The sequence below is a fragment of the Trichechus manatus genome, unplaced genomic scaffold (genome assembly GCF_000243295.1).
Source record: "Trichechus manatus latirostris isolate Lorelei unplaced genomic scaffold, TriManLat1.0 scaffold00176, whole genome shotgun sequence".
NCBI classification, from domain to species: Eukaryota; Metazoa; Chordata; class Mammalia; order Sirenia; family Trichechidae; genus Trichechus; species Trichechus manatus.
This window is the reverse complement of record NW_004444112.1, coordinates 2,256,003-2,283,084: the sequence shown is the minus strand read 5'-3', so window position 1 is coordinate 2,283,084 and position 27,082 is coordinate 2,256,003. Positions and strand designations below refer to the sequence as shown.

The window sequence follows — 27,082 nt, the reverse complement described above, 5'->3', positions numbered from 1 at the left end:
TCACCTGTGACCTGCAACTATGCTGGGAGATGGAGCCTTTTTGCATGTCTGGTTCTCATCAGGATGGCTGATGGAAAATGAGAAAGGACCTTTCCCCCAAAGTAGCAGTCGTCACCCAGCCTCTTCTTGGACCATATTCAGTCTGTGTGTCCTCAGAGCTCCCCCCATCCTCACGGCCTGTCCTCACGGTTCCCCCATCCTCATGACACCCAATCCACAGAGCCCCCCCGTCCTCATGGCTTTCCCCATCCTCACAGCGCCCCCATCCCGTTCTCACAGCTGTTCTTCCTCATGCCCCTGTTCACATGCCCCCCTCTATCCTCACGGTACCCTGTCCACACACACCACCCCCGCCATCTTCACAGCCCCCACCCCCACATCTTTACTGGCTACACACTCACACCCCACCCCTGCCCTCACGGCCACTTTCCTTATGCAGCAGGCGGCTGCCCTCACCCTTCTATATTGACATCTTCCTCCCCAGAGCTTCACATGGTTTCTTCCCAGTTCAGTCATGGCCCACAAAGTGAAATCAGAACAGACTCAAATTTTTAAAATGTAGGCGAACCAGAATGATAACCAGAATGGGAAAAATTAACAGGTTGAAGCCTTGCTAGAAACTTAATCTCCCTCTTAGAAAACAAAGACAGTGTGTGCATTGCATAGCAACCACATCTCTTGACAGGCAGAGCAGGAAACAGCGTGACCTGCTCAAAGATGGCGACCAATACCATGCTGCTTTAAATGTATGTTGTTCTCCGCAGTCCTGCCAATAATCCAATCCCCTGCATCAGGCTCCTGAAAGGGCTCACTATGCTTCTTCTGAGTGTCCCATTCCCAAGCTTCAACGTATAATTTTTCCTGTTCTGCTTATCATTCTGGTTCACTCAAATTTTAAAAATTTGGGTCTGTTACGATTTTGCTTTGTCAGCCATGACTGACTGGTTTGAAACTCTGTTCCTCCCTTTGTGCAAGTCCAGTCAGAAGGTTCTTCTGTCAGGGACAACAGCACGGAAACCATGAGAGGCAGATTCTGTGAATTCACAGCCCTACTCTTGGATGACAAGGCTTTGTCAGAAGGTGGAAGAGCTTTAACCCATTTCAAGCACAGATGTGCTAATATTCACATAACATTAGAGGATTATTTTGTAAGAAAATATTTCTTAGAATTATCTTTAGTGTGAAAACTTATAATCATCACAGTTTTATAGGGACAGACTTTTATTTCTGACCCTGTTGAAACAGAAGTGGGAGAAGAAAATATTTGAATATAGTGAAAATATTTAACAGGATGTAGAGAGAGAGTGGGTGGGCATTTGCCTAAACATGTAACTCCCTTAATTGTCTTCTTTGTGGAAAACGTAAAATTTAAAATATTGCCTCACAAAGAAGCTGTGACAGTTTTTATTATTGTAAAAACATATCTTAGAAACCAGAGTCAGAATCTTAGGAATGGGGCATTTGAACACGTTTTTTTTAAGACAGTTGGGAATTTTTGGCTGAGAAAGCCGCATGCCGGTATTCATATTTGAGAGGAGATACAGAGCAGAGCTTTCTGTGTGATGCCCTGAGCTCCTCTCTCACTGGGTTGCATCCTGTAATGCATGATCGTAAGGAATCGTCTAAATTCACGAGGATAAGAATCAGGATCCGCACAAAGCTAGTTCCTATAAGGTGGAGGTCAGGTATATCTCCGCCTGCCCACTCCTCCATAATTTCTGACACAAGCTGCTCCCCCCCTCCTCTGACTTCTCTGCAGGATTTGATAATTTGTTGCAACAGCCGCACAAAACTAATAAAACCATACTCACAGTTATGCAGTTTATTAAGGAAGTAACAGGCTGTAACTTGCGATTAGGATCAACTTGGAAATAACAGGAACAACTCGGGATGTGTGTCAGAAGCACCCCAGTGATCAGCAGGCATGGTTTCTCCGCTAAGCAGATGCTTCTCTGCCAGGCAGCTGCCTTCTCTGCTATGCAGGACTCTCCATCGTCAGGTTTCCTGCCATTGGCCTCTCTGGCCCAGTTCATAGCCAGTGTAGCAGCCCACTAGCTCTCCTAGCAGCAGCTCTCTGCCATCTGGCCTCTGTCATTAAGCTATCTTTTAGTTGTGCTCTACCATCAAGCCTTTCCATCATCAGCCCCTCCACCACTAACTGGCACAGCTCACAGACAGTGTAGCAGCTTTAGGACCACGCAGCTCCCACCTGGCTTGCTTTCTTTGCGAGCCCAACTCTTAGCCAGGAAGCCACTGAAAACTTCTGCATTTCAGCCATTTATATATCTGGGTCCTTGTCAGTTACAAGGTGTGGTCTCCCTCACCAGACTAGAGTTTAACCAATCCTCAATTATCTATGAGATGTCAATCAATGCTGCTCTTAATTACCAGGCAAAAGTATCAAACTATCAAGTTGTTTACATCTTACCCAGGAAATGTCAACCAACCTAGGAAAGCCCCTTGGCAAAAGTAACAAACCCTCTGGGGTAGAAAACAACCTGGGAGCTTCCCCACCCAAGTTGTTTCTCCAAAGAACTAGGGCAAAGGTAACTCTTCAGGGGTTAAGAGGGAAAAAAAAAACTCACAAGCTGTTTTTCCAATGAACCAAGGCAAAAGGACACATAAAGGAGGAATACATTTCTCCACATGTCCCTAGCAAGCAGAGGACGGACAGAGAGGCGCTTGAGGGGCTCCAAGCAGGTGCCCTGGAGAGGAGGCAAGTTGTTTCCACTGCAGGAATGGAGGAGGTGTGTGTCTGCACACCTTCATCACGGTTCACTGGGGTGTGGGCCCTGGGTATCCCTTCTTGGTCCTGGGCATCTGAGCTCTCCTCACTGAACCCACCCAGTGCCTGGTTCAGATAACGCACCTAAACCTGAAGGTTGGTGGTTTTTTACCCACCCAGTGGTACTGCAGAAGAAAAACCCTGTCAATCTGCTTTAAGATTACAGCCAGAAAAACCCTATGAAGCAGCTCTATTCTGTGATACATGGGGTTGCCATGAGTTGCAATCAGCTCATCAGCAACCAACAACAACCAGACATCTGTAGGAATGACTCACATTCCACAGGGAGTACTGAGAAACATCTTACAGTTACACTGAGTTACTAGTTAGCGAACACTTTACAATTCATGGTGCTTGCAGATAGGAGGAAAAGAAGAAATTAGGAAAGGACTCTTCTCATTTGTGATTAACCTAGAAGAGAACCACATCTCTACTTTACACTTGAAAGAAATATGTAGGGAAATCACTTTTAAGAAATTGATTGGGTAAAATCTCAAGACGTCCTCTATTTCAGCTTCCTGTCGGGACTGAAGTCCATCTCCTCCTCTTTGGGTCGCGGAGTTGGTGCCGGAACTCCTGAGTCACATGCGACCGTCAGTCTGCTGTTAATCTCTTTATTGCAATCTCTTATTCCTGCCTCTGAAGCTTTAATCAAGGAACCCTGGTGGCATTAGTGGTTAAGTGCTCAGCTGCTAACCCAAAGGTTGGTGGTTCACAACTACCCAGCGGTTCCGTGGGAGAAACACCTGGCGATCAACTTCCATAAAGATTACAGCCTAGAAAACCCTATACAGGGACCCAGACAGCTCATTAAGTTACTCCCGTGTGTTTATAGATAATTCTGTCATACAGCGTGGGTGGGAGGCTATTTGAGACTTTCCAGGAAAAGTGAAGCACAATGAAATGGGGTCGATAGTCCAACTCCTGTTTGTGTGTGACCGTGCAAGAGTCACTTTGAAACACGTTTTGTTTTGGCTCCTTATTACCGCAGATTCCTGCTAGGGCTCATGGCAGGCTTCCCGCTTGCCCCATCACTGCCTGCTTGTGACTGCAGCCGCTGCGCCACTAACTTTTGTCTCTTTGCTCTTGCAGAGGAGGCTGACGGTTGCAGCTTCGGGGCGGGCGCCCTGTCCAGGAAGAGGCGGGTGCTGGCAGCCCTGCGGGAGGAGGGCCTGCGCCGCCGTGCACCCCCAGCCATCGGCCTGCCGCGAGACTTCCGGCCTGTGTCCTCCATTATCGATGTGGACATCCTGCCCGAGACGCACCGCAGGGTAAGGCTGTACCGGCACGGCTGTGAGAAGCCATTGGGATTCTACATCCGGGACGGCACCAGCGTACGGGTGACCGCCCAGGGCCTGGAGAAGGTCCCGGGCATCTTCATCTCTCGCATGGTGCCCGGCGGCCTCGCAGAGAGCACTGGGCTGCTGGCCGTCAACGACGAGGTGCTCGAGGTGAACGGGATCGAGGTGGCGGGGAAGACACTGGACCAGGCCACAGACATGATGATCGCCAACAGCCACAACCTCATCATCACGGTCAAGCCGGCCAACCAGAGGAACAATGTGGTGCGCAGCAGCCGCACCTCGGGCAGCTCCGGCCAGTCCACGGACAGCACAGCCAGCCCTCACAGCCTGCCACCTGCACACGTGCTGCAGAACTTCCACCCTGATGAGATGGAGAGCGACGAGGAAGCTGACATAGTCATCGAGGGCTCTCTGGAGCCCCAGCCCGCGCCCCGGACGCAGCTGGCGCCTCCGGGCAGCCTCACGCGCATCAATGGTGCCAGCCTCGCTTACCGGTTGCACAGGGACCTCACCCTCAGTGGCTCAGGGCGCGAGGACAACGGCAGCATTCACAGACTGCTCAGCTCCCTCAAAGCAGATCCCCGCCACAGTCTAGCTCTTCCCCCAGGAGGTGTCGAGGAGCACGGGCCGGCGGTCACCCTCTAGCGGCTCCTGGGCATGAGCTGCGCGTCCCAACAGGCTGATTGTGCAGAGCCTTGCGGAGACACGGGCTGAGGAAAGAGCTGTAACAGGAGGCGGCAAGAACTGACACACGGGGATGAGTACAGTTTCCACAGGGGAATATTTTTTTTTTATTCCAATTGTAAAATAAGAAAAATTGTATACTTCTACCTGCTCCTTTTTGTTTTTGAGTTTATCGCCTTTTCCCACAACCGAATCCTTTATTTTCAACTCACTGACTAGAAAATAAAAAATAACTCTATTTTTATAGGATTTCTCCACAGAACTTACAGGTGTTATATTGAAGTCCGCATGCAGTTCCTGGCTCCTTTATAAATTGATAGACAGGATCTGACTACGTGCAGAAAATACTTCTTTTAGTTCGTTAAAAATGAAGCTTTAAAATTACTTCCTTCAAATGGCCAAATTCATTTTTTTGACTGCATCCTGCAAAAGTATCCCTGTGACACCGGCAGACTTGCTGGGGCTGCACTCCATGAAGGAGGCTTGGCAGGAAGGTGATGGGACTGACACGTAAAAGCAAACACACCAGAACTTGTGCTAAGTGTGGCCATAAAAGATGAACCAAGTCGTCACAACATTTTAGTCATGTTTCAAATGCCCTGACAGGTGCTGGGCTCTGCACATCATGGAAACTAGTGGCTCTGCGTCCTCTGGGCCGTGTGGGGGCCTCCTCAGAGAGGGGCTGCCTTCAGCTTTCCAGGGATGCAATGTTAGGTGCACCCAGGTTTCCTGGATTGGAGGGTAAAGCTTTTCCATCTGTGGTCAAAACCAGCACTGACCAAGTGGTGATGAACCAACTCTCTGCATGTTTGTGCGATGGCAGAGAGGCCCAGGGGCTGCAGTCCTGGGTGTGGGCTGTCCTGCTTCGAATACAGCCACATCTCTCATCAGTCCCGTCAGGACGTGCCACTTCCTTTTGAGAGTAGAGGGTGAGGGCAGGCTCTCTTGTTTTTAACAACCACCACTTCATGGATTTTAGTGATTTTTAACACAGATTAAATTCATTATTGTCACTTCGCTTTGATCTTGTAGTAATTTACATATTTAGTAACTTTCAAGGATTGTTGTTCTGGGCCTTGATTCTGACTCAGCGACCCTGTAAGACAGAGTAGAACTGCCCCATAAGGTTTCCAATGGTGTTCTCTTTATGGGAACAGATCACCAGGTCTTTCTCCCACGGAGCGGCTAGGTAGGTTCGAATTGCCAGCCTTTCGGTTAGCAGCCCAGCGTCTTAACCATTGTGCCACCATGGCTCTTTTTTAAAGGCTTACCTATGTCTAATCTAATGAAATTTTATATGAACTGTATTTTCTGTTTGAATACAATGTCAGGGAGGCAAATGTTACATTTATATCTTGAGAACTAAACTTTGACCAAATAAAGCTTTCATACACACAGTTGAAGACACTCCCAGGTGGCTGTACTGCTCCGTGGTGGAGTTGTCACAAGCTGTCTAACAGACAGAACACTGCTTCTCAAAGTTTTTATTTTTCCTGAATTCATTAAGTAAAAAGCAAATTCTTTTTCTTTTGGAAAGCATCTATTGGGCGGGAGTAGCTTTTACTGAGTAGTTGTGGTTCCTGCATCTTTGTTTGATTTGGTTGGTTGGTTGCTCCTCCAGTGTGCTGAGGGGCTACGATGCTATGCTTGAGGGTCTCAGAGGGTGAGGATCTAGACTCTTCAAACTTCTAGGCGCTAGTGAGATGTAATAGCATCTTGTCTGACAAGTATTATCAAACCAAAACTAATTCTTAGTTACGGCCACAAATGAAATGTCCTTCTACTAAGTTATTGCTGGTTATTGAACATCTTGTTGAATAACCAGGTCTGCTACCAAGAAGGAAAGTTATATTTCTTACCATTTTAATTTGTTATACAAATATGAATAATTTTTTAAAGGAAAGAAAAGAGGTTTATTCTGATACCTGTGCATTCCTGTTCCTAATTCTGGGAGTTACAAGCAGCTTGGGTATGTTTCTCTACCCCGATCTGTACCGTGCCATTTTCTTTTTTTCTTAAAAACAAAACATACTGTGTACTATTATTAAGTATTAAAGTTTTTCTGGTTTTATATATCAAAGAATAAAAACTTCTTGCTTCTAAGTTAACAAAATGCATTGATATATTTTAGTCGTGTTCTAAATAAATGGGAGAATGTTGGTCCTAGTGATAAACAGAAACTCATCACTCCAACCATGTGCCATTTTTTACTTCATCCTCACATGGTCCCTATGAGGCAAGTACTGCTGTCTACAATTTACAGATGAAAAAACAGGTGGGAGGCAGAATGGGAGATAGCTTACTTTTAGGTAAATGGTAAATAACATTAAACTGTCCATATTATGAATTGTAAACTGTAGGAAATTAAGTAACTCCAGAGGAATTGATTTATTGCAACTAATTCTGAAATTATATTTGAAAGTATGACCTCATGAGCTTAAAAAAATTTGTACATAGCAAACATGTCTATATGGTTCTCAAAATTTGGTTCATAATTGAAATACTAGCAAAATTTTCAATTTTTATTGGAAAACTTCCCTTCTGAAAAGGACTGTGTATTTTCTTTGTTTAAAAACAATCACTTTGCTCATATCACGTTGCGAGTGGGATAAAGAAAAGTAGTTTGGGGAGCACCTTCTTTAGAAGACTGGGAAAAACTAATGTTTGCTACAATTTATCAGCATTACGTATATTATGAGAATGGCTAGTATTATTTCTGGTATTGGTTGTTTACAGCCTGACAACACAGTGGGTGTAAAAGCCCCTTTCAGATACAACAGGCTTTGATTTTATTTTCATCTCTTTTATAAGGTGGTCCTTCCAGACAGCCGGCCCAAATAAGCACATGACGTGTGTCATTACCATGGATCTCTGAGGCTGATGATGTAGGTGAACTTTCATTTTAGCTGTATAGTATGAAAAATCCGATGATGCAATCTAGACCTCAACTTTCATTGGCTTCTAAGTCATATGTTTACCTTTTTACTCAGGTGGTGTGTGGGTCACAAATCAAGAAACTCCTGCATTTAGAACCCAAGAGAACAGGCAACCAACTTTTAATATCTGGCAAGTACTGGGTACTGCCATAAGTAACTGGTATGTTCTTATGGCACACTCACTGAATATGAAAATAGCTTCCCTACATAATACCTATATTGCTAAAATGATTTTTTAACTTGGAGTTACTATTAAAGACCAAGTAGCAATTAGGGCAAATTATCAAAAACTAGAATAATTCTAAAGCTGAGATTTGATACCTGCATAATCAGAACCAAACCAGTTGTCATCAAGTTGATTCCATCTCATGGTGACCCCATGTGTGTCAGAGTAGAATTGTGCTCCATAGGGTCCTCAATGGCTGTTTTTTGGTAGTAGTTTGCCAGGCCTTTCTTCCAAGGCTCCTCTGGGTGGACTCCAACCTCCAACCTTTTGGTTAGCAGCCAAGCAAGTTAACCACTCATGCCATTCAGTGACTTCACTTGCATAACGGAAAACCTAAATTCTAGAAAGCATAAGTTAGCAGGTGTGCTACAAACTAAAGCTTTTTAATTAGGAATGTATAATGCTTATTTACTTTCATCACCTATGAAAAAGAAACTCGTTGGAGAAAATTAATAGTATAATAACTGGTAAAAGTGAAATTAAGCTTAAAGTTTTTAAAGCTAAGCAAATAAAACTTTCTGGCAGTAGCTCACGGATGCAATTTTTATTTCTTAGCTGATAAAAAGTTCGACAGGAACTCAGTAATATGGGAGACATTAAGTGCTAAACATAAAACCTGTGCATTTCTTCAGTGGTTTTTTTCTCACTAATTCAACCAGGAATTCCTCACTAGTAAAATAATGATGGAGTTACCGAGTGAATTTATTACAAGCATTTAGAATGGTATTGGCACATGTAAGTACTCTATTAGCTAACATTACCTTGTTATTGCTGCTGTTCATCAGACCAAAACCAAACCAAACCCGTTGCTGTCGATTCCAACTCATAGCGACCCTATAGGACAGAGCAGAACCGCCCCATAGAGCTTCCAAGGAGCAGCTGATGGATTCCAACTGCAAACCTTCTGGTTAGCAGCCGTAGCTCTTAACCACTGCACCACCAGGGTTCTTATGTGCATCAGGATGCCCTATGTATCTTGATACCTAAAGAGCAATGTCCAAGTCTGGAGGTGGTATTAAGTGACGTGTCACCTTGGACAAGTAAATTATCTGACCTCTGAGGAGGGTGACCAGCTCGTCCATTTTCCCAGGACCTTCCCAGTTTTAGCACTCAAAGTCCCAAGCAAACCAGGATGGTTGGTCACAACTGGAGCCCATTTCTTCATCTGTAAAATGTAGATAAAATGCCTACAATGAGGTTTACACTGGATAATATATGTAGAGAGGCAGTGTATCAGCCAAGAGCACAAAGCCAGGTCACCGTGTCCTTAGCGCAGTCGTTCCACTTACCTACTCTAAGTCGGACAAGTTACTGAATGTCCTAGTTTCCCTCTGTGTAAAATGTGATGCCACCACTTGCCTTGTAGCATTGTAGCGAGGATTAAATGTTAAAATGCATACTGTGCTTAAAACAGTGCATCGCACAACTGTAAGCACTAAGTATGATTGATTCTGGTTATCAAAACATTTAGCCCATTTCTGCTTTGGCAAGCAGTTGATACGTTTAATAGGAAGATATGCTTAAAAACAAATAGTTTTTTGTCCCCAGTAAAAACTAGGTTAGAGTTTGGGAGCTAAGGTTTCTTTTTCTCCCTTTCTTAATTACTGAGGGTAAAGGGTTACTAATTGTTGCTTTGGTTAGTGAACTCTTAAGAAATACAGAACTGCACAATAATCCTCAGACTAAAAGGGATGTTAAAAAGGATAATTCAGAAAAGCTAAAATAGTATGCTGTATTTAAATTTTAACTGTATACACTTAAATGTATAGTATTTTTAAGTTGCGCCTACACTGGGCGATGGAAGAGTTTTTTTAAGTATACAGCTTTTTGTAATAATCATGTCAGAACTGAACTGTCTTCTTTCCTTCTGGATTTCTAGCCATCTTTTAAATGACAGTCTAAAAAATCTTCACCACTAAACTATCAATCTGTAGTTTTTCATTTTCAAGTAATAAATTTACTTATTTACTTACAAGAGCTCCCACGTGCTTTTTGAAAATCAGCATTTTATCAAATTTTAATCTGTGCAGCCTACAACTTTAGTAACCAGCAAAAAAAGACGCCGCATCAAAGTTGCCCTGCAGCTAAAACAGACTAGAAATCAGAATCCTGTATCACAGTGGTTCCATCCGGATGATTCTACCCCCTGGGGACACTGCTTAATGTCTGAAGACATTTCTGTTTGTCACAACTGGGGGTGCTACTGACATCTAGTGGGGGCAGCCAGGGGTGCTGCTCAACGTCCTCTAAGGCGTAGGGGGTTGACCCCACAACAAAGCATCATCTGGCCCAAAGTGTCAACAGTGTGAGGTAGACACACACTGAGTTGCCCTTGTTGGTGCCACCCCGCCTGGCCCCTCCACACTGACTGCACTGAGGACAGCCGAGATGAAAGCAAATCTCACAGCACCAACGTCTTCCTCTTTCGGCACTTCTGGGAAACCACTACAGAAACATCAGGGACCTCTAGCCACACCTATCTTGGCCCCCTTTTGTTGGGTTTATTTTCACAACGGCAAGTAATGAATGTTTTTCAGAAAATGAAGGTGGTATCTCTCTCCATGTTTAGGTTATTCCTATATAGTCATAGTAATGGTTAACCATTAAAAGAATTTAAACAGCTCTATTTGTAGTGGTGTAACAAGTTTTAATTCAAAATAGACACTCTGAAAACAATAGGTTAAAAAAAATAATAAAGTTCAACAAGCTCTTGTTTTGAATTTGTAACAGGACGCTGACAATCACAGAGGAGTTTCACAATCGCCTTAGAAATGCACAGTATAGCCATACATGCAAATGAATATGTTTTACAATCCATACAGAACATTATTGTATTTCCCAGAGGCTCGGTCAATCCTCAGATTATTTCTGCCTAGAGATAAGCTAGCAGGCTCCTCTGCTAATATCGCCATACTGACGGCTGAGCTGGCTGGTCTCCATTACTGGCTCTGGTGCTTTTAAGTAATTTTGTATTTTATGAAGGAAGCTAGGTTTAACCATCCAAAGAATACAGTGGAGACTCTACCAGTTTACCGTCCCATTAACCCCAACAACCCAATATTGGAAAGCCCCAGTACTCACGTTTACCTCTAAGAAACTTTGTCAAAAAATTGATATACCAACCAGAGCTACCTCTTGGCTGACTCACTTCACATTGTCCCCTGAAAAACCTATGTTTAAATTTCAATTCGTAACCACACTCAGGGGTAAAAATTTTATTCCTGAGTAGCATGGTCCTTCCCTTTTACTAGTTTATGAGCAGTTAAGTTAGAAGACTTTTTTTTGTAATGTTTATTCTAAAGGCACTAAAGATTTATTGTCTTACCTTTGAATGGAGAAATTACTTATCATATCAAAAAGAGGAAAAATGTCTACACTGTAAAGTACTTCTGCACCTACAGAATTACTTTATTTGTAAAATAACTCTTTTGATACATGAACTACATACCAGGCTCCAGGTTCAGGATATTTTAACAAATGAAAACATTTGGTTTTCTATGAGTTACGCTAAAAAATAGCTGAGAAGGGAAAATCAAAGTAATAATCTAATAAGCAGATACTTTACAAAGAAGTACGCACATAATGCAGTGCACCCTGATGGGGGTTTGCACCCATCTGAGCACCCACCATCACCTGCCACGTGGGGAACTGTTGGGGAAATCAATGCCTTACTTTGCCATTAGCCAGTGTTCTAAAATGGCTAAAATCTTCTTAAATGAAACAATAGCATTTTGGATTTCAGTTTTTATCAGACGATACACTACTGGGAAAACAAGGCGTGCATGAAATATCAAAGATTTAATTTACATGACAGGGAAAAAACTAAAAAAAAAAAAAAGTTACAAAATCAACCCACAGGAAACAATAGATGTGAAAAACCTATTCACTTCTTTATGTAGTAGTCTTTCTGAGCACCTGAAACAAGCTAAACAGCAGCATAAAGACCACTGAATTCATTAGTTCAACACACTAGTGGAGAAAATAACGCTTTTATATTCAATTGAAAAAACTGCTAATTAACCTAGTTTAGATTTCTTATTTTTTTACAAGTTCTGTGGTTCATACTCAAAGTTCAATTTGTGTTTAACGTTCTTAAGTTCAGACATATCAAAGCCTAAAAGTACAGAAGGTTTGTGATTTTTTATTGCTTTCATGCAAATATATCTTCTTTTCCCAAAAAATGAAGCCACATCAATTTTCCACACCCACAAGAGTGAGGATAGCAGCTCTATTTCCTTTTTACTGGGATATGGTCTCTTATGGAAATAATCTCTCAGAAACTGTTTCTGCGCCTCGTAAGAACGGTCCTCGTACTTTCTGGGGTTCAGTGCTAGGATCTGAAGCGCATCATCATTAATGAGCAATCCATCTGTCCTGCTCTCATTCTTCTGTCTCTTGAAAGGCATGCCACTCGCTGCCTTTTCCGGAGCGGGCATGGGGTCGGCATCAATGACGAGGGGCTGCTCCTCCCCAGCCCTCGGGTCATCTGCCCCGGCGTGGCCATCGGGCAGCTTCCTCTTCACAGAGAAGCTGGACTCGTGGATCACCTCCCCGTTGACCAGGAGCAGCCCGCTGTTGTCAATGAAGCTGGGCTGCAGCTGCAGGTCTGAGCTGCTATCCTTAGGGGCACTCCGGCACCGCAGCAGGTGGATGGCGATGGCCGCCAGGGTCATGTTTCCAGTGTAGACCCCACAGCAGTGGATACACTTGAACGCAGGTGACTTTAGGACTGTGTGCACAGTTGGCATGATGTGGTGCCTCTCCTTCAGGTGCATCTCATACGCGTCCATGGTCATAAATGTGCCAAAGCAGAAGGGGCAGGTCAGCACCTCCCGGCCAGGGCTGCTGGTGGCACCCTCTGTCTGGGGCCGTACCTTAATGTACACGGGCACCAGCGCCTTGGAGTGTATCCCTGCGAGCACTGCCAAGTAGACTTCCCGCTCACCGAGCTCGTCCTTCGGCAAGAGGGTGATGAAGTCGATGTGAGGAAAGAGCAGGCTGCCACTGGCGTCGACATCCAGCTGGAAGCCCCTGTTGCTGTAATCCACAGACAGCCTCTTCTTCTCCAGGTGCGTGGCCTTGCAGTGATCCGAGAGGCCCCTGAGGTCATGGAACGTGGAGGGGCAGAACAGGCACCCCAGGCCATGTGTCAGCAAGTGGCGGATAAGCTCATCCTCTGGGATGAGGCATTTGCAGGACAGACATCGGACAGTCTTCTCCTTCATCCACTTTAGGAACGGTGCGCAGGCCGCGAGTTTCTCTGGCTTGAGCCTCTTGATGGTGACGGGCTTGGCCTCACTGTGCTTGTGTGCCACCTCCACATGCACCTGGTACACGTTGGAAGGAAAAAGCTCATTGCAGACAGGGCAGGTCTTCCACTGCTTGGCCTGCTTGAGGGCCTGGCTCGCCTCAGACACAGACGGTGAGGCCTGAACAAACATGCTCTGAGAGGTGCTCACCACCATGGGTGGTGGGGGCAGGCTGGCTGCCCCGGGCTGCAACAGCTGGAGTGGCATCTGGGGTGGGGCAGTGGCCGCAACACCCCCTGGTGGCACAGGCAAAGTGACCGAGACTGGAGCCAGTGTGTACGTGGGAATGCCATTCACCTCCTTCCCTGTGGGGATGAGCTGCCTGAGGATGGAGCCTGAGGTGAGGAAGGTGGTATTTGGCGCAGCACCAGGCCTGACGGGCTGGCTCACGGGCAGGAGGCTGGTGCTAACAGACTGGCCACCAAACTGCAGGACGCCGGGCCGCACAGGCTGGCCCACCGGAAGAACACCTGACACGACGGGCTGGCTGAGCTGCAGGACGCTGGGGCTCATGCTCTGGCCCACAGGCAGTACCCCGGACGAGACCCCCTGGGTCGGAGGAAGCAGCCCCGACGGCACCACCTGGCCTGCAGGAAGCGCCCCAGATGGGGCCTTATGGCCTGCAGGGAGGACCTTCAACGGAACCGTCTGCCCAGTGGGGAGCAGCCGGGATGGGACTGTCAGCCCGGTGGGGAGCACACCTGATGGGGCTGTCTGGCCAATGGGGAGCACCCCCGATTGGACAATTTGGCCACTAGGAAGGACCCCTGAAGAGGCCGTCTGTCCTGGAGGAACAACCCCTGCAGGAGCCACATGGCCTGCAGAAAGTACAGCCGGGGGGACTGTCCGGCCCACAGAGAGCACCCCTGGTGAGACGGCCTGCAGAACCCCAGGGGCAACTGCGTGCCCTACAGGAAGGATGCCAGCCCCAGTGGGCCTGTTCCCCGAGAGAGCCCGAGGCCCAGCAGGTCTGTTCAGGGGCCTGATGGGCTGACTGAGGGGTAGAATCCCCGGGCGGATGGTCTGGTTCATGGGGAGAACACCGGTCCCAGCAGAGTTGGCTACAGGCCCAACGGGCGGGCTCAGGGGCAGGACAGCTGGGCTCACGGAGTGGCTGAGCGGGACGCCGTGGGACATGAAGACGGGTTGTGGGACCGGCGTCTGCAGAGCTAGGCCGTTCTGACCCACCGGCAGTGGGCTGGAGACGAGTGCCACCTGAGACTGGGCGATGGCAGGAGGGGACTTGGGGGTGAGCCCCCCAGAAGTGCCCGAGGCCACAGAGACAGGCTGAACTAGGGTTTGGCTTTGGCTGCTCTGCGGCAAGGCAAGCTGGAAGCAAGGAGGGGTGGCTGGAACGCCTGGAGCACTGTTGTTTAGTTGGACGGCCAAATTTGCAGCTGGTTTTGGAGCGATATGCATTTGCTTCAAAAGTCCAGTTTTCTTAATGTGTTCTGAAATCAAAGATCTAAGCTTATTCTCTAAGTCTCTGTGTATATCCGATGTCAAAATGTGATACATTAAAGCGTCCTGGCTGCTAGCACTGGCACTGCATTTTTTACAGTAATACCTGTCAGGCGGTGGCATCTTCTCAGCAGGAGGAGGGTTGCTGGCCTTCGACTGCTCACCTACCTCCTCAGTCCGCAGGCCAAAGTAGGCATTAATTAGGTGGTGGAAATGGGCAACCAGCACATGCTTCTTCATGCTGTAGTACAGAGTGTTTGAAAAGTTACATTTCAAACATGTGAAACTTATAACATCACTCCTAGATGATTTCACTTCACCTAAAATATTCACTGTGTAGTTCTGGACTTTCCGAGCAGGTGTGTGAAACATCCTCAAGTGCTTTCCCACGACTTTGGGTTGAGACGCAAATACACAGTTTGGGCAAGGGACCACCAGCTCTTGGTCAATTTCATCTTCGTGGTAACGATGTAAATGATTTTTGAATGAAGTAAGCACCTTTGTCGAGTATTTACAGAGGCTACAGCAGTATGGTTTTGTTCGATATCTCTGTTAAAAGAAAGAAAGTCTTCAGCATAGTTTAATAAAACTATCAGAGGCCACATCTCTTCTATTCCATGAATATGATTCCTTTTATTTTAATTTGCTAGATAATTTAACACTATCACTCCTCAAGGAACAATGTTTTTTCTAAGCCAGGGGTCAGCAAGCTTTTCTGTAAAGGGCCAAACAAACATCAACAAGAAAGGGCCAAAGAGAAAACATTTTAGGCTTGTGGGCCGTGCAATACAGTCTTTGTTGCAAATACTCAACTCTGCCACTGAAGCATGAAAGCATGGCTGTGTTCCAGTAAAACTTTACTTTGTGAACACTAAAAGTTAAATTTCATATGATTTTCACATGTCACAAAATAGTTTTAATTTTTTTCAAGCATTTAAACATGTAAAAACTACCTACTCTTAGCTCATGGGCCATACAGAAATGGGGCAGGCTGGATTTGGCCCCTGAGATGTAGTTTGCTGACCCCTGTTCTCACCTGTCCGCTAAAACCACAAGTCTCATTACTTAGGCAATTAAAATAAACTCAATTAATTCTCTGCAACAGACAAGTTATTTTTCTCTTAGTTCCAATGCTGTTTTAACTCTAAATTCTAAAACTTTTTGCTGTAGCCGTCATCTTACCATTCCTCCCATTTCCAGTGCTCAGCACACGGTAGGTGCCCAGTAAACAACGTGATAAACAGTACAGAAAGAGCAACTGTGCTGAACCAAGCTCACACTGTGAATGATCCTAAGGTGAGTGTAAGACCACAAAATATAGCACTAACGCATTTAGTCAAATTTGGAGGAATTAAATAATCCTGGGGCATAAGAACAAACATCTGTAGCACAGCTAGCCAAATCTGGAGTACAACTGTTCTAAAATACAGTAAAACTTGATGGTTTGTGGGGGCCAAACTGTCAAACCTGAGTATTTTAAGAGTACTGAAGTCTTTGGTCTCATTATAGAGTCTTGAAATCTTAGGCCTGGTGAACTACAGAATCCCTGACCCTACCCTAGTTGTATGAGTGAGAAAGCTAAGACCTGGACAGATTAACTGCTTCTTCTGAGGCCCCACAGTCAGTGTGTACAGAGCCACGAGGCACAGAGCTTTCTACTCCGCCACCTCCTATCAGGGTGACCAAGACCTCATCTCCATCCTTTGCTAAACCTGTGCTCTCCTGATGCTACAGTCTCACTCTTCAAGATTCTGTTATCCTCTCTCTCATGCAGTGCTGCTTCTCCAGTCACAGGTCACAAAAATTATTCACATTCAACATCAGATTACCGTCTCGGCAACTAGCAAAATCCTAGGTTCTCGTATTTCTACTGGGATCTATAATAGACTCAGGTATATCCACTGTATATCCAACCCCAGACTACAACCTCAGACAACAGACTTAAAAAAACAAAAAAACCACCATATTTTACTGATTCTCAGAGTACACTTTTTTCATATTTTAACATCTCTGAAATCTGGATGCACTTTACAATTGACAGTGCTATGGTGTAACAGTTTAAAGGAAGCACTCTTTTAGTTTTATGAACAATTCTTTAAATAATCATGCATTTTATACTTAATGATACACCATTCTGAAAGAATCATATACAGTGAAATGAAAAGTCAGCTGCCATCAAGTTGGCCCTGGACTCATGGTGACCCCATGCACACTGGAACAAAACACTGCTTGGTCCTGTACCATCCCTATGATGGGTTGTAGATCGGACTGTTGTGATCCATAGGGTTTTCACTGGCTGTTTTTCAGAAGTAGACTGCCAGGCCTTTCCTCCTAGTCTCTTTGTCTGAAAGCTCCACTGAAACCTGTTCAGCATCATAGTAACATACAAGCCTCCAGTGACAGAAGAGTGGTGGCTGTGCATGAGGTGTATTAGCTGGGAATCAAACGCAGGTCTCCTGCATGGAAGGTGAAAATTCTACCACTGAACCACCAATGCCCTCTCAATAAAAATTATACTCAATGAGTCGACAGAACTTAACAACTGCATGCTAGTATCTTTTAGTGTTGAACAAATCTTTGGGTTAGACCTTTGCCTAAAGGCCATATTCTTAAACAGGGCAACAAAAACATAATCTATAAATAAATAAAAAATGATAAACTGGGCTTCATCAGAGTAAAAAGTCTCTTTAAGAGACACTTTAAAAAATGAAAAGACAAGTCACAGGCTAAAAAACAGTATTTGCAAACCACATATTTAATAAAAGGCATATATGCAGAATATGTATATCCAGAATATGAAGATCCCCGGGTGGCACAAATGGTTTACGCGAACCCACCCAGCAGCGCTGTGGAAGAAAGACCTGGTGATCTGCTTCCATAAAGATTACAGCCAATAAAACTCTATGGAGCAGTTCTACTCTGTAACACATGGGGTTTACCATGAGTCCCAACTGATTTGACATCAATAGGTTTGGTTTTTAAAAAAAAAAAAAAAAAAAATCCAGAATATCTGTACTGGATATGTTCAAATGTAAATTATAATAAATGACCCAATTTAAAAAATGGGCAAAAGATTTGAACTTTACCAAAAAGATACTTGATGCCAAATAAACAAATCAAAAGATGCTAAATATTATTAGTCACTACAGAAATGAAAATTAAAATCAAATGAGATACCACCACACATCTATCAGAATGGGAGATAAATACATACAATAAACTGACAATACCAAGTGCTGGCAAGGATATGGAGCAACTGGAACTCTCACACTGCTGATGAGAAAGCCAAACAATACAAACACTTTGAAAATCAGTTTGGCAACTTCTAATAAAAATAAACATATACTTACTTACTCTACAGTCCAGCAATCCCACTCCTAGGTATTTACCCAAGATAAATGAAAACATATGTTTACACAAAAACCTGTATGTGAAAGTTCTCAGATAGTGACCAACCAGAAACAATCTGAGTGTGAGACATTTAGCTCATTGGGAACAGAGGGAAAAAAAAGCAGTTAAAAAGCAAAGCAGAGAAGAAGTGGATTCACAAGTAACTGTGTGCTACTGGAAACACTGTAACCAGAATAATAGTTCATCTCTCCATGAAGCCTAAATGTTGCTTCAAGATTCCCCCAATAATAAAGCTCCATCACCTAAGACAACATTAGCATGTCTCTCTGTCCTCAAAACTTGAGAAAGTCTAACACATTACTTGTTTCTCTGAACCCTTAAGGACCTGATTACAGTGCCCCCCATATAATACAGCATGATTACACCCAGCTCTGCTTTGCTTCCCTAAACTGTTTTTCTTCATAAAGTGTATTTCCCAAGAAGGATTAGCCTGTGGATTAAAATTCTCAAAAAGAAAAGAGACAAATTAGAATAGGAAGACTACCTTAACAATGAAGAGAAATAAAGATACTAAGTTATGAACTCAAACAAGCTCTCACTGAACACACGTGTGCTCAAAACCACAGGAAATACAAAACAAGTATAAGACATGATTTTTTGTTTGTTTTTTTTTAATGGAACTTTTCTAAAATTATGGAAAATTTACATACATAGAAGTAAAACTAGCAGACAACATAGTCTCTACCACTCCAGGCAAGTGTTCTTTTTTTCCTGAATACGGTTATTTGTTCAACACATTCGATTCTCTACTATTTCACAGTAGTATTTAACATTTTATGCCTATGCCCTATTCTCCCAAATAAGAACACAGACTCCTTAAGGAAAAAAACCCTCACTTTTACCTTTGTATCAGGCACTCAAAAACTTTTACCTGTTTTATAGCAGGAATTAAAAAAAAAAAAATTTCTTGATGAAAAGCATATAATTACGTATTATACTACATGTAACATTATAAGATCTTTTAAGAATTCAGATGAGAAAAATCAATGAGGCCTAAGAAAAGACTCAGAAAATAAAAAGTCTCAAAAGCCAGGCACGTTTCAACAGCCTTGAGCTGTTCTGAGCAAGAAAATAACAAAATCAAAGTGATTTCCAGAAAATGGTCTGATGGTCAAGGAGGCTAAGAAACTGCCCCCATTCCAAGTCTGAAAAGGTAGAGCCAACACAGAGGCAAAAAAGTGGGAATCAAGAAGAATGGGTCGATACTAGAAATATTTTTAAAGAAATCTGACAAAACAATGACTGACTGGATATAGCAAAATAAATAAATAAAAATTCCAAATTCCCAGGCAGGCATGACTTGGAAAAGGGTGGTACAACTGACAGAGGCAGGGAAGGAGCTAATTTGGACAAACGAAAGTTTGGGGGAAACAGCTAAGTCAAGCCTGGGATATAATGAGTTTGATACTGACAATGGTGCTAATGGCTGGCTGGTGGGAGAGGTTTCCTTAAAAGGAGAACTCAGCAGTACATCACATGTATTAATTTGAATTTACTCAGGTTAAGGTCCCAAATCATTATAAATTTGTTCAATTCAAAGATCTACATTTTTATTTTAGTTCAGAAACCAGGATGTACTGTCAATCATTTTGTATATTTATGTAGTGGAATTTTTTTTACTAAAAATAGTTATTAAATCAAAGGTCCTTCTTACATCAGAGGCATCTTATCATCAAGGACATGTAATAGTGTCGCTATATCAGTTTATCAACTCTATATGCAGAGAACTCTCAAAGCAAAATACTGTTTTTCTTTCTACTTTCCTGAACGTTACACTACACCTCTTCCCCACTCATTCATCACCAACCCCATTTGTGTAACCCTACTTTTGAGAAATATGAATGTCAAATACAAAAATACATACCATTTTCTTTCCAGAAGGTTCCCAGAGAGAAACATCTCCCCATGATGTGTTATAAAAGTACTTCTCTCCTGGATCAAAAGCTTTAAGGTCCTTTACAAAAGAGAGAAAGAGTGATCATGCAAATCCAGAAGATAAAGAAAGGTTTAATTAAAACTTGATTAGATCACTGGAGCCTCAAAAATCTACATGGGAAACATGAGACGAAAATTCAAGCCCATCATCAAATTTTGAGAGTACCCATTAAGTGAGGGCATTGGTAGTTCAGCGGCAGAATTCTTGCCTTCCATGCAGGAGACCAGGGTTTGATTCCTGGTCAATGCACCTCACACGTCCCATCAGTGGAGGCTAGTATGTTGCTATGATGCTGCACAAGTTTCAGCAGAACTTCCAGACTAAGACAGACTAGGAGGAAAGGCCTGGAGATATACTTCTGAAAATCAGCCAACGAAAATTCTATGGACCACAATGGTCCAATCTACAACTGATCGCGGGAAAGCCGCAGGACCAGGCAGCATTTTGTTCCACCGTGCACAGGGTCACCATGAAGCGAAGGTCAACTTGAAAGTAGTTAACAACAACAGCAATCTATTAATATGAGAACTAAGGAAAGGGTTGAGATGATCCAGGTTAAATTATAAGAAATAAACAGATAAGACTTCCAAAAAATGATGTTTAACACAACACAAATAATTATCTGTGTTTTAAATATGTCAGAAGCCTAGATGTAAAGCTCCTAAAAGCCACACAGTTTCGTGAGTAGGTATAAAGAAACAAAACAGTACTTCAAAGTTAAAGAATGTTTATTCTGAACATACTCTTTTTTTAAACTATACCTTGCCATTTTTTTAAAACCTATTTGTCTTAGAAAATAAAAGTATATTTTCACATTACTTTAAATATTTTTCATGACAGCCATTTATACAAAGAGACAGAACACATAGAGGGTTTCTTCCCAGATGGAAGTCATCCACAATATATAAAACAACTCCTACAACTCGACAACTAAAAGACAAATAACCCAATTTAAAAACCAGCAAAGGACTTAACAGACCTTCTCCAAAAAAAAACAAATGGCCAATAAGCACATGAAAAGATACTCAACACCATTAATTAGAGAAATGCAAATCAAAACAACAATGAGTTACCACTCCAAACCCACTATTGTTGTTATTAGGTGCCGCTGAGTTGGTTCCAACTCATAGCAACACTATGTACAACAGAATGAAACACTGCCCGGTCCTGAGCCACCCTCAAAATTGTTGCTATGCTCGAGCACATCATTGCAGCCACTATGTCAATCCATCTTGTTGCGGGTCTTCCTCTCTTCTGCTGACCCTCTACTTTACCAACCATAATATTATTCTCCAGGGACTGCTCCCTCCTGATAACATGTCCAAAGTACATGAGACAATGTCTCGCCATCCTCGCTTCTAGGGAGCATTCTGGCTGTACTTCTTCCAAGACAGGTTTGTTTGTTCTTCTAGCAGTTCATGGTATATTCAGTGGAAGAGATCCATACTTGTGCCCATCCTAAAGAAAGGTGATCCAACAGATGGCAGAAATTATCAAACAATATCATTAATATCACACACAAGTAAAATTTTGCTGAAGATAATTCAAAAACGATTACAGCAGTACACTGACAGGTAACTGCCAGAAATCCAAGATGGAGTCAGAAGACGTGGAATGAGGGATATCATTGCTGATGTCAGATGGATCCTGGCTGAAAGTACAGAATACCAAAAAGACATTTACCTGTGTTTTACTGACTACGCAAAGGCATTCAACTGTGTGGATCATAACAAATTATGGATAACACTGTGAAGAATGGGAATCCTAAACACTTAATTGTGCTCACGCAGAACCTGTACTTAGACCAAGAGGCAGTCACTCAAACAGAACAAGGGAATACTGCCTGGTTTAAAATCAGGAAAGGTGTGCATCAGAGTTGTATCCTTTCAAACATACTTATTCAATCTATATGCTGAGCAAATAATCTGAGAAGCTGGACTATATGAAGGATGCAGCGTCAGGATTGGAGGAAGACCTGTAATATGCAGATGACACAACCTTGCTTGCTGAAAGCAAAGAGGACTTGAAGCACTGATGAACATCAAAAACTACAGCCTTCAGTATGGATTACACTTCAACATAAAGAAGATAAAACTCCTTACAAGTGGACTAATAAGCAACATCATGATAAATGGAGAAAAGACTGAAGTTGTCAAGGATTTCATTTTACTTGGATCCGCAAGTAAACGCCCAGGGAAGCAGCAGTCAAGAAATCAAATGATGTATTGCACTGGGCAAATCTGCTGCAAAGTGTTAAAAAGCAAAGATGTCACTTTGAGGACTAAGGTGCACCTGACCCAAGCCATGGTGTTTTCAATCGCCTCATATGCATGCCAAAGCTGGACAATCAGTAAGGAAGACCAGAGAACTATTCATGCTTTCAAATTCCCTAGGATGGCTATTATCAGAAAAACAGAAAACAGCCAAGTGGTGGCCAAGATGTGGAGAAACTGGAACCTTCCTGCATTGCTGGTGGGAATGTAAAATGGTGCAGCCACTATAGAGAACAGTTTGGTGGTTCTTCAAAAAGTTAAACACAGAATTACCATATGACCCAGCAATTCCACTCCTAGGTATATACCCAAAATAATTGAAAGCAGTGAAAAGAAATGTTCACAGCAGCATTATTCACGACAGCCAAAAGGTAGAAACCACCCAGTGTCATGAACAGATGAACAGATAAACAAAATGTGTTATATCCATACAATTAAACATTACTCAGCCATAAAAAGAAATGAAGTTCTAATACATCCTATGATATGGATGAACCTTGAAAACATTATGCTGAGTAAATTCAGTCAGTCACAAAAGGACAAATATTGGATGATACAACTTATATGAAATATACAGAATAAGCAAATGCATAGAGATCAAATTGTATTAGTGGTTACCAGGGGCTGGGGGAGGGGGAATGGGAGTTATATAGCTGAAGGTGTGCAGAGTTTCTGTTTGGGATGATAAAAACTTTTGGAAACAGAAAGTGGTGACAGTTTCACAACATGGTAAATGTAATTAATGTCACTGAAGTGTACACTTAAAACTGGTTAAAATGGCAAACTTTTTGTTATATATTTTTTACCATAATAAAATTTTTTTAGAAAGTCCCCAAGAGATTCTAGAACTTAGCAAGGTTTAGATCCACTTTTACAGAAGCAGATAAGGTTCGTGGAAGAGTCTCTCTTCCTTAAGCTTTACTTTTCTCAGCCAGGCTTTTGACAAGAACTGTATAGCCTATTCTCTGAGGTCCCAGGTTTGCTAAAAGAGTGCAGTCATATAGGCTTTGGAAATCAGACGAGGAAGCAGGAGTGACATGACATCCCATGCTGGCAAAGGGTGGTTAAGCCAATGGGCAGGTGTTCCCTTGGTTCTTTCTTGTTTTCAATGCTAGCTCCCCAGTCTGCTTGGATTCTGCAAGTCCCTAATGTCCTTCCACTAAGTTCTCTTTTGCTTAAGTTGGTCAGAGTTGGTTTCTGTTGCGTGAAACCAAAGAACTCTTACTATGGAGTATTAAGAAAAAACACTTCACATGGTAAGAAGGTTCTTAATGCGCTGTTCAGTGAAAGGAAAAAAAAAAAAAAAACCTACTACAATAGCTTATACAGTTTGATCATATCTTTGTAAGGAAAAAAATGGGAACATATCCCATTAAAAAATCCAGAAAGATACAGAACCATATTAACAATGGATATTCTGGTATAGTGGCTTACAAGTCTTACTTTCTTCTTTGTGTTTCTATGTATTTTTCCTAATTTTTCTACAATGAACTTTTACGCTGCTTGGATTTTTAAAAATCACATAAATTATCAGGCTCAATTACAAATTATAAAAATTAAAATTTCCACCAAAAGAATTAGTAACATTTAACCCAACAGTTAATCTAACTTAATAGTTTTAAGCCATTCAGTCTCTTCTTTGTGAGGGATGTACATATCTCTGTCAGCATAGCCTTATAAAGAAAAAGTAAACCATCCTTAACAAATTCAGATAAGTAAACACATTCTTATGCTGACTACAAAGCAAAAGGTCATAAAGGTCATGAGCAATGTTCAGTTCCACTCAAGGTCACAAAAAAAGAACTAAAGAATGAGAAATTTTATTTAACTTGTTACTGACATTTTAACTAAAAACAAAACAAAACCAATTTCATAACTGTATTCTACTTTTAAAAACGTAATTCACATTAAAGGAGACTAAAGAGCTATGACGATTAAATGTGATACCGGATCCTAGATCGGATCCATTACTGATGGGAAAAAATGCTATACATAAATGACATTATTGAGTCAACTGACAAAACTAAAATATGATCAGTGAATTCGATAAAAAAAAATCAATGTTAAATTTACTTAATATGATAACATACTATTGTAATGCCAAGAGACTATCCTTACTCTTAGAAAATACACACTTTGTATTCAGGTGTTAAGGGTCATGAGGTATGTAACTTACTCTCAAATGGCTCAGGGGAAAAATTACACACAGCGAGCACAAGCAAAAGGGTGAGCAAATGTTAAAGCGAATGAGATGAAATTATAAAAAATGGTAAATACGGTTAAGGGTATTGAGTGAGTGTTCTTTGTATTATTCTTATTACTTTTCTCAGTGTGATAGTTAAGGCTGTACGTCAACTTGGCTAGGCCATGATTCTCAGTGGTTTGGCAGATATGATGTAGTTTGGCAGTTGTATGATGATGTGATCACTTACATGATGAGATTTGATATAATGCAGTCACCCCCATGATGGGATCTGCTGTGAGCAGCCAATCAGTTGAAAGAGAGTTTCCTTTGGGTATGTGGTCTACATCGAACATAAGCGGACTCTCTGGCAAGGCTTGAAGGCCTCTGCTCGCTCTGGATCCTGCAGCTGGCTCCTGTTGGTCTGACCTCTGGTTCTTGGGACTTCAGCTAGCAGCTTACCTGCCGTCTTGCCTGCTGATCTTGGGATTCATGTGGCTACGGGAATCAGAAGCCTCCAGCCTGACCTATGGATTTGGGACGTCCCAGCCTCTAAAACCATGTAAGCCATTTCCTTGATATAAATCTCTTTATATATTTATATGCTTTACTGGTTTTGCTTCTCTAGAGAACACAGACTCAGACACTCAGTTTAAATTATTTCCAAATAGAACTTTAAAAACAAAACAAAACTGAATCTACTCAGTGTGGTTTGATGGGGGTTAATCAACTGGGTCTTGGTTCTAAATTCCATGTTCCTGGAATACCCCCTCTAATTCCTTCCATTGAAGAATCCTACTCATTCTTTAAAAAAAAAAAAAAAAAAAAAAACAGTTCCAACGTTGCCTCCTCCTTAAAGGATACACTAGCCTCCCCAGCTAGAAGTTATCTTTCTGCTTATTTCACTATTACTGTTCCTAGTTTGTCTTCCAGATTAAGCTAGATTATAGTCTCCATGTGGGGCAAGTATCCTTACTTCTCTATATCCCTTCATTGTAATGATGAGAATATCAAGGCCCAAAGACTCACTGATTTTCCCATGGTCATACCGTTAGCTAATAGGCAGGATTAAAATAAAAGTCTCCTGTTTTTACCCTCTAATGATCAAAGAATATATCTAGTTTGTTTCCTGAAGAACAGCACTATGCCTTAGTGTTCATTTTCTGATCATCCACCATATGCAAGGCACCATTTCAGGACCTTCCCATGTATTATCATTTGACAATTCTCAGTCTATACACATACACCTGTGTTCTTAGGTACTCATTTTTATATTCCCTGTAAATATCATTTAAATTAACATATTTATCTATTATTAATGAACTATGTGTCTACCCTGAATACACCTGGCAAATATTCCATTTTCAATCTTTTCTCCAAATAATTATCCTGTTCCTTTCTCATGTGTAAAATATCACTTATAGGCAGAGCTGCAAAGAACTTTAAAGGTTCTCTTATTTCAAGACTGTTCTTGTGCAATATGGACTACCCAAGAGCTGCCATCTCAGCATCTCTCCTCTCCTTACACTTCCAGATGTAGCTGCAGTCACACTCTGCTATTAAAAGTATTTCTCCTACTTATGTACAGCCAAACACCTCATGGGATTTGGTTCCCAGGTTTGGAGGTTTAGGGTCATAGTTCCCTGGGACATCCCAGTTAACTGGCCTAATAACATGTTTAGTGCTTCTGTTTTATCTTCTAGTTCACTGCGTAGTATCTGGGGTTTTAAAAGTATGCAAGCGGCCATCCAAGCACAACAATTGGTCTCTATCCACCTGGAGCAAAAGAAAGAGCGCTAGGAATAGGAGGATATGGAATATGTAGTTAAGTGCCTCTATGAACAACTGCCTCCTTTGCCATGAGACCAAAAGAACTGGATGGTGTCTAGCTACCATTACTGAACATTTTAATCGAAGATTACATAGAAGAATCCTGATCAAAAGGGGGAAAATGGAAAACAGGATTTTAAATTCTCATGGGGAATCCAGACTTTCTGGAGCCATGGAGGGTGGATACACCCCTGAAACTACTGCCCTGAGATTATCTTTAAACCTTAAACCAAAAACATCCACTGAAGTCTTCTTAAAACCAAACAGTAGTTTACCTTAACTAGTAAAAAAAGGTCTGCCTTGAGCATTATGCTCTTTAAGAACTATCTGTGGGATCAAACTGACAAAAGCAACTTGAAAGATTAGATAGGAACCTTAGAGGTCAGTGAGTTTATGTTAATGAAGGAGGAACAACTCAGAAGGATCAGAAAGTCTGCACAACTTGAAGAATATAATTGATGTCACTAAAATGTACATGTAGAAACTGTTGAATTAGTGTATGTTTTGCTGTGTATATTCTCAACAACAACAACAAAATTAGGGGAAAAAAAGTCATGTATCTACTTGGGTTTTGCTTTCTTTTACTCATTCATTCACTTAAAAGTTATCTTTAAGCATCTATGTGCCTGACATTATTCTGATCTATTATACTAAATAAGAAAACGATGAGGTCCTTGCTGTCTTACTTTCAAGTGGGGTGACAGATAATAAACATAAAATCAGGTAGCAGAAGTGCTTTAAAGAA

The 27,082-nt window shown here is 42.3% G+C and overlaps 2 protein-coding genes across 3 annotated transcripts in view; one reads left to right on the top strand and one right to left on the bottom strand.

The window, feature by feature from the left end:
- Window positions 1-5,367, top strand: part of PARD6G (par-6 family cell polarity regulator gamma) — a 64,204-nt gene extending 58,837 nt beyond the window's left edge. Inside the window, exon 3 of the mRNA XM_004386912.2 lies at window positions 3,878-5,367. Within this exon, the coding sequence (XP_004386969.1) occupies window positions 3,878-4,734 (857 nt within the window). The 3' untranslated portion in view covers window positions 4,735-5,367. The remainder of the gene's footprint in view (window positions 1-3,877) is intronic.
- Window positions 5,368-8,879: 3,512 nt separating this feature from the next.
- Window positions 8,880-27,082, bottom strand: part of ADNP2 (ADNP homeobox 2) — a 38,509-nt gene continuing 20,306 nt past the window's right edge. For both annotated transcript variants that reach the window (XM_023741234.1, XM_023741235.1), the window contains exons 3-4: window positions 19,981-20,070; window positions 8,880-15,254 (exon numbers count right to left, since the gene is read on the bottom strand). In XM_023741234.1, the coding sequence (XP_023597002.1) occupies window positions 11,979-15,254; window positions 19,981-20,070 (3,366 nt within the window). In that variant the 3' untranslated portion in view covers window positions 8,880-11,978. The remainder of the gene's footprint in view (window positions 15,255-19,980; window positions 20,071-27,082) is intronic.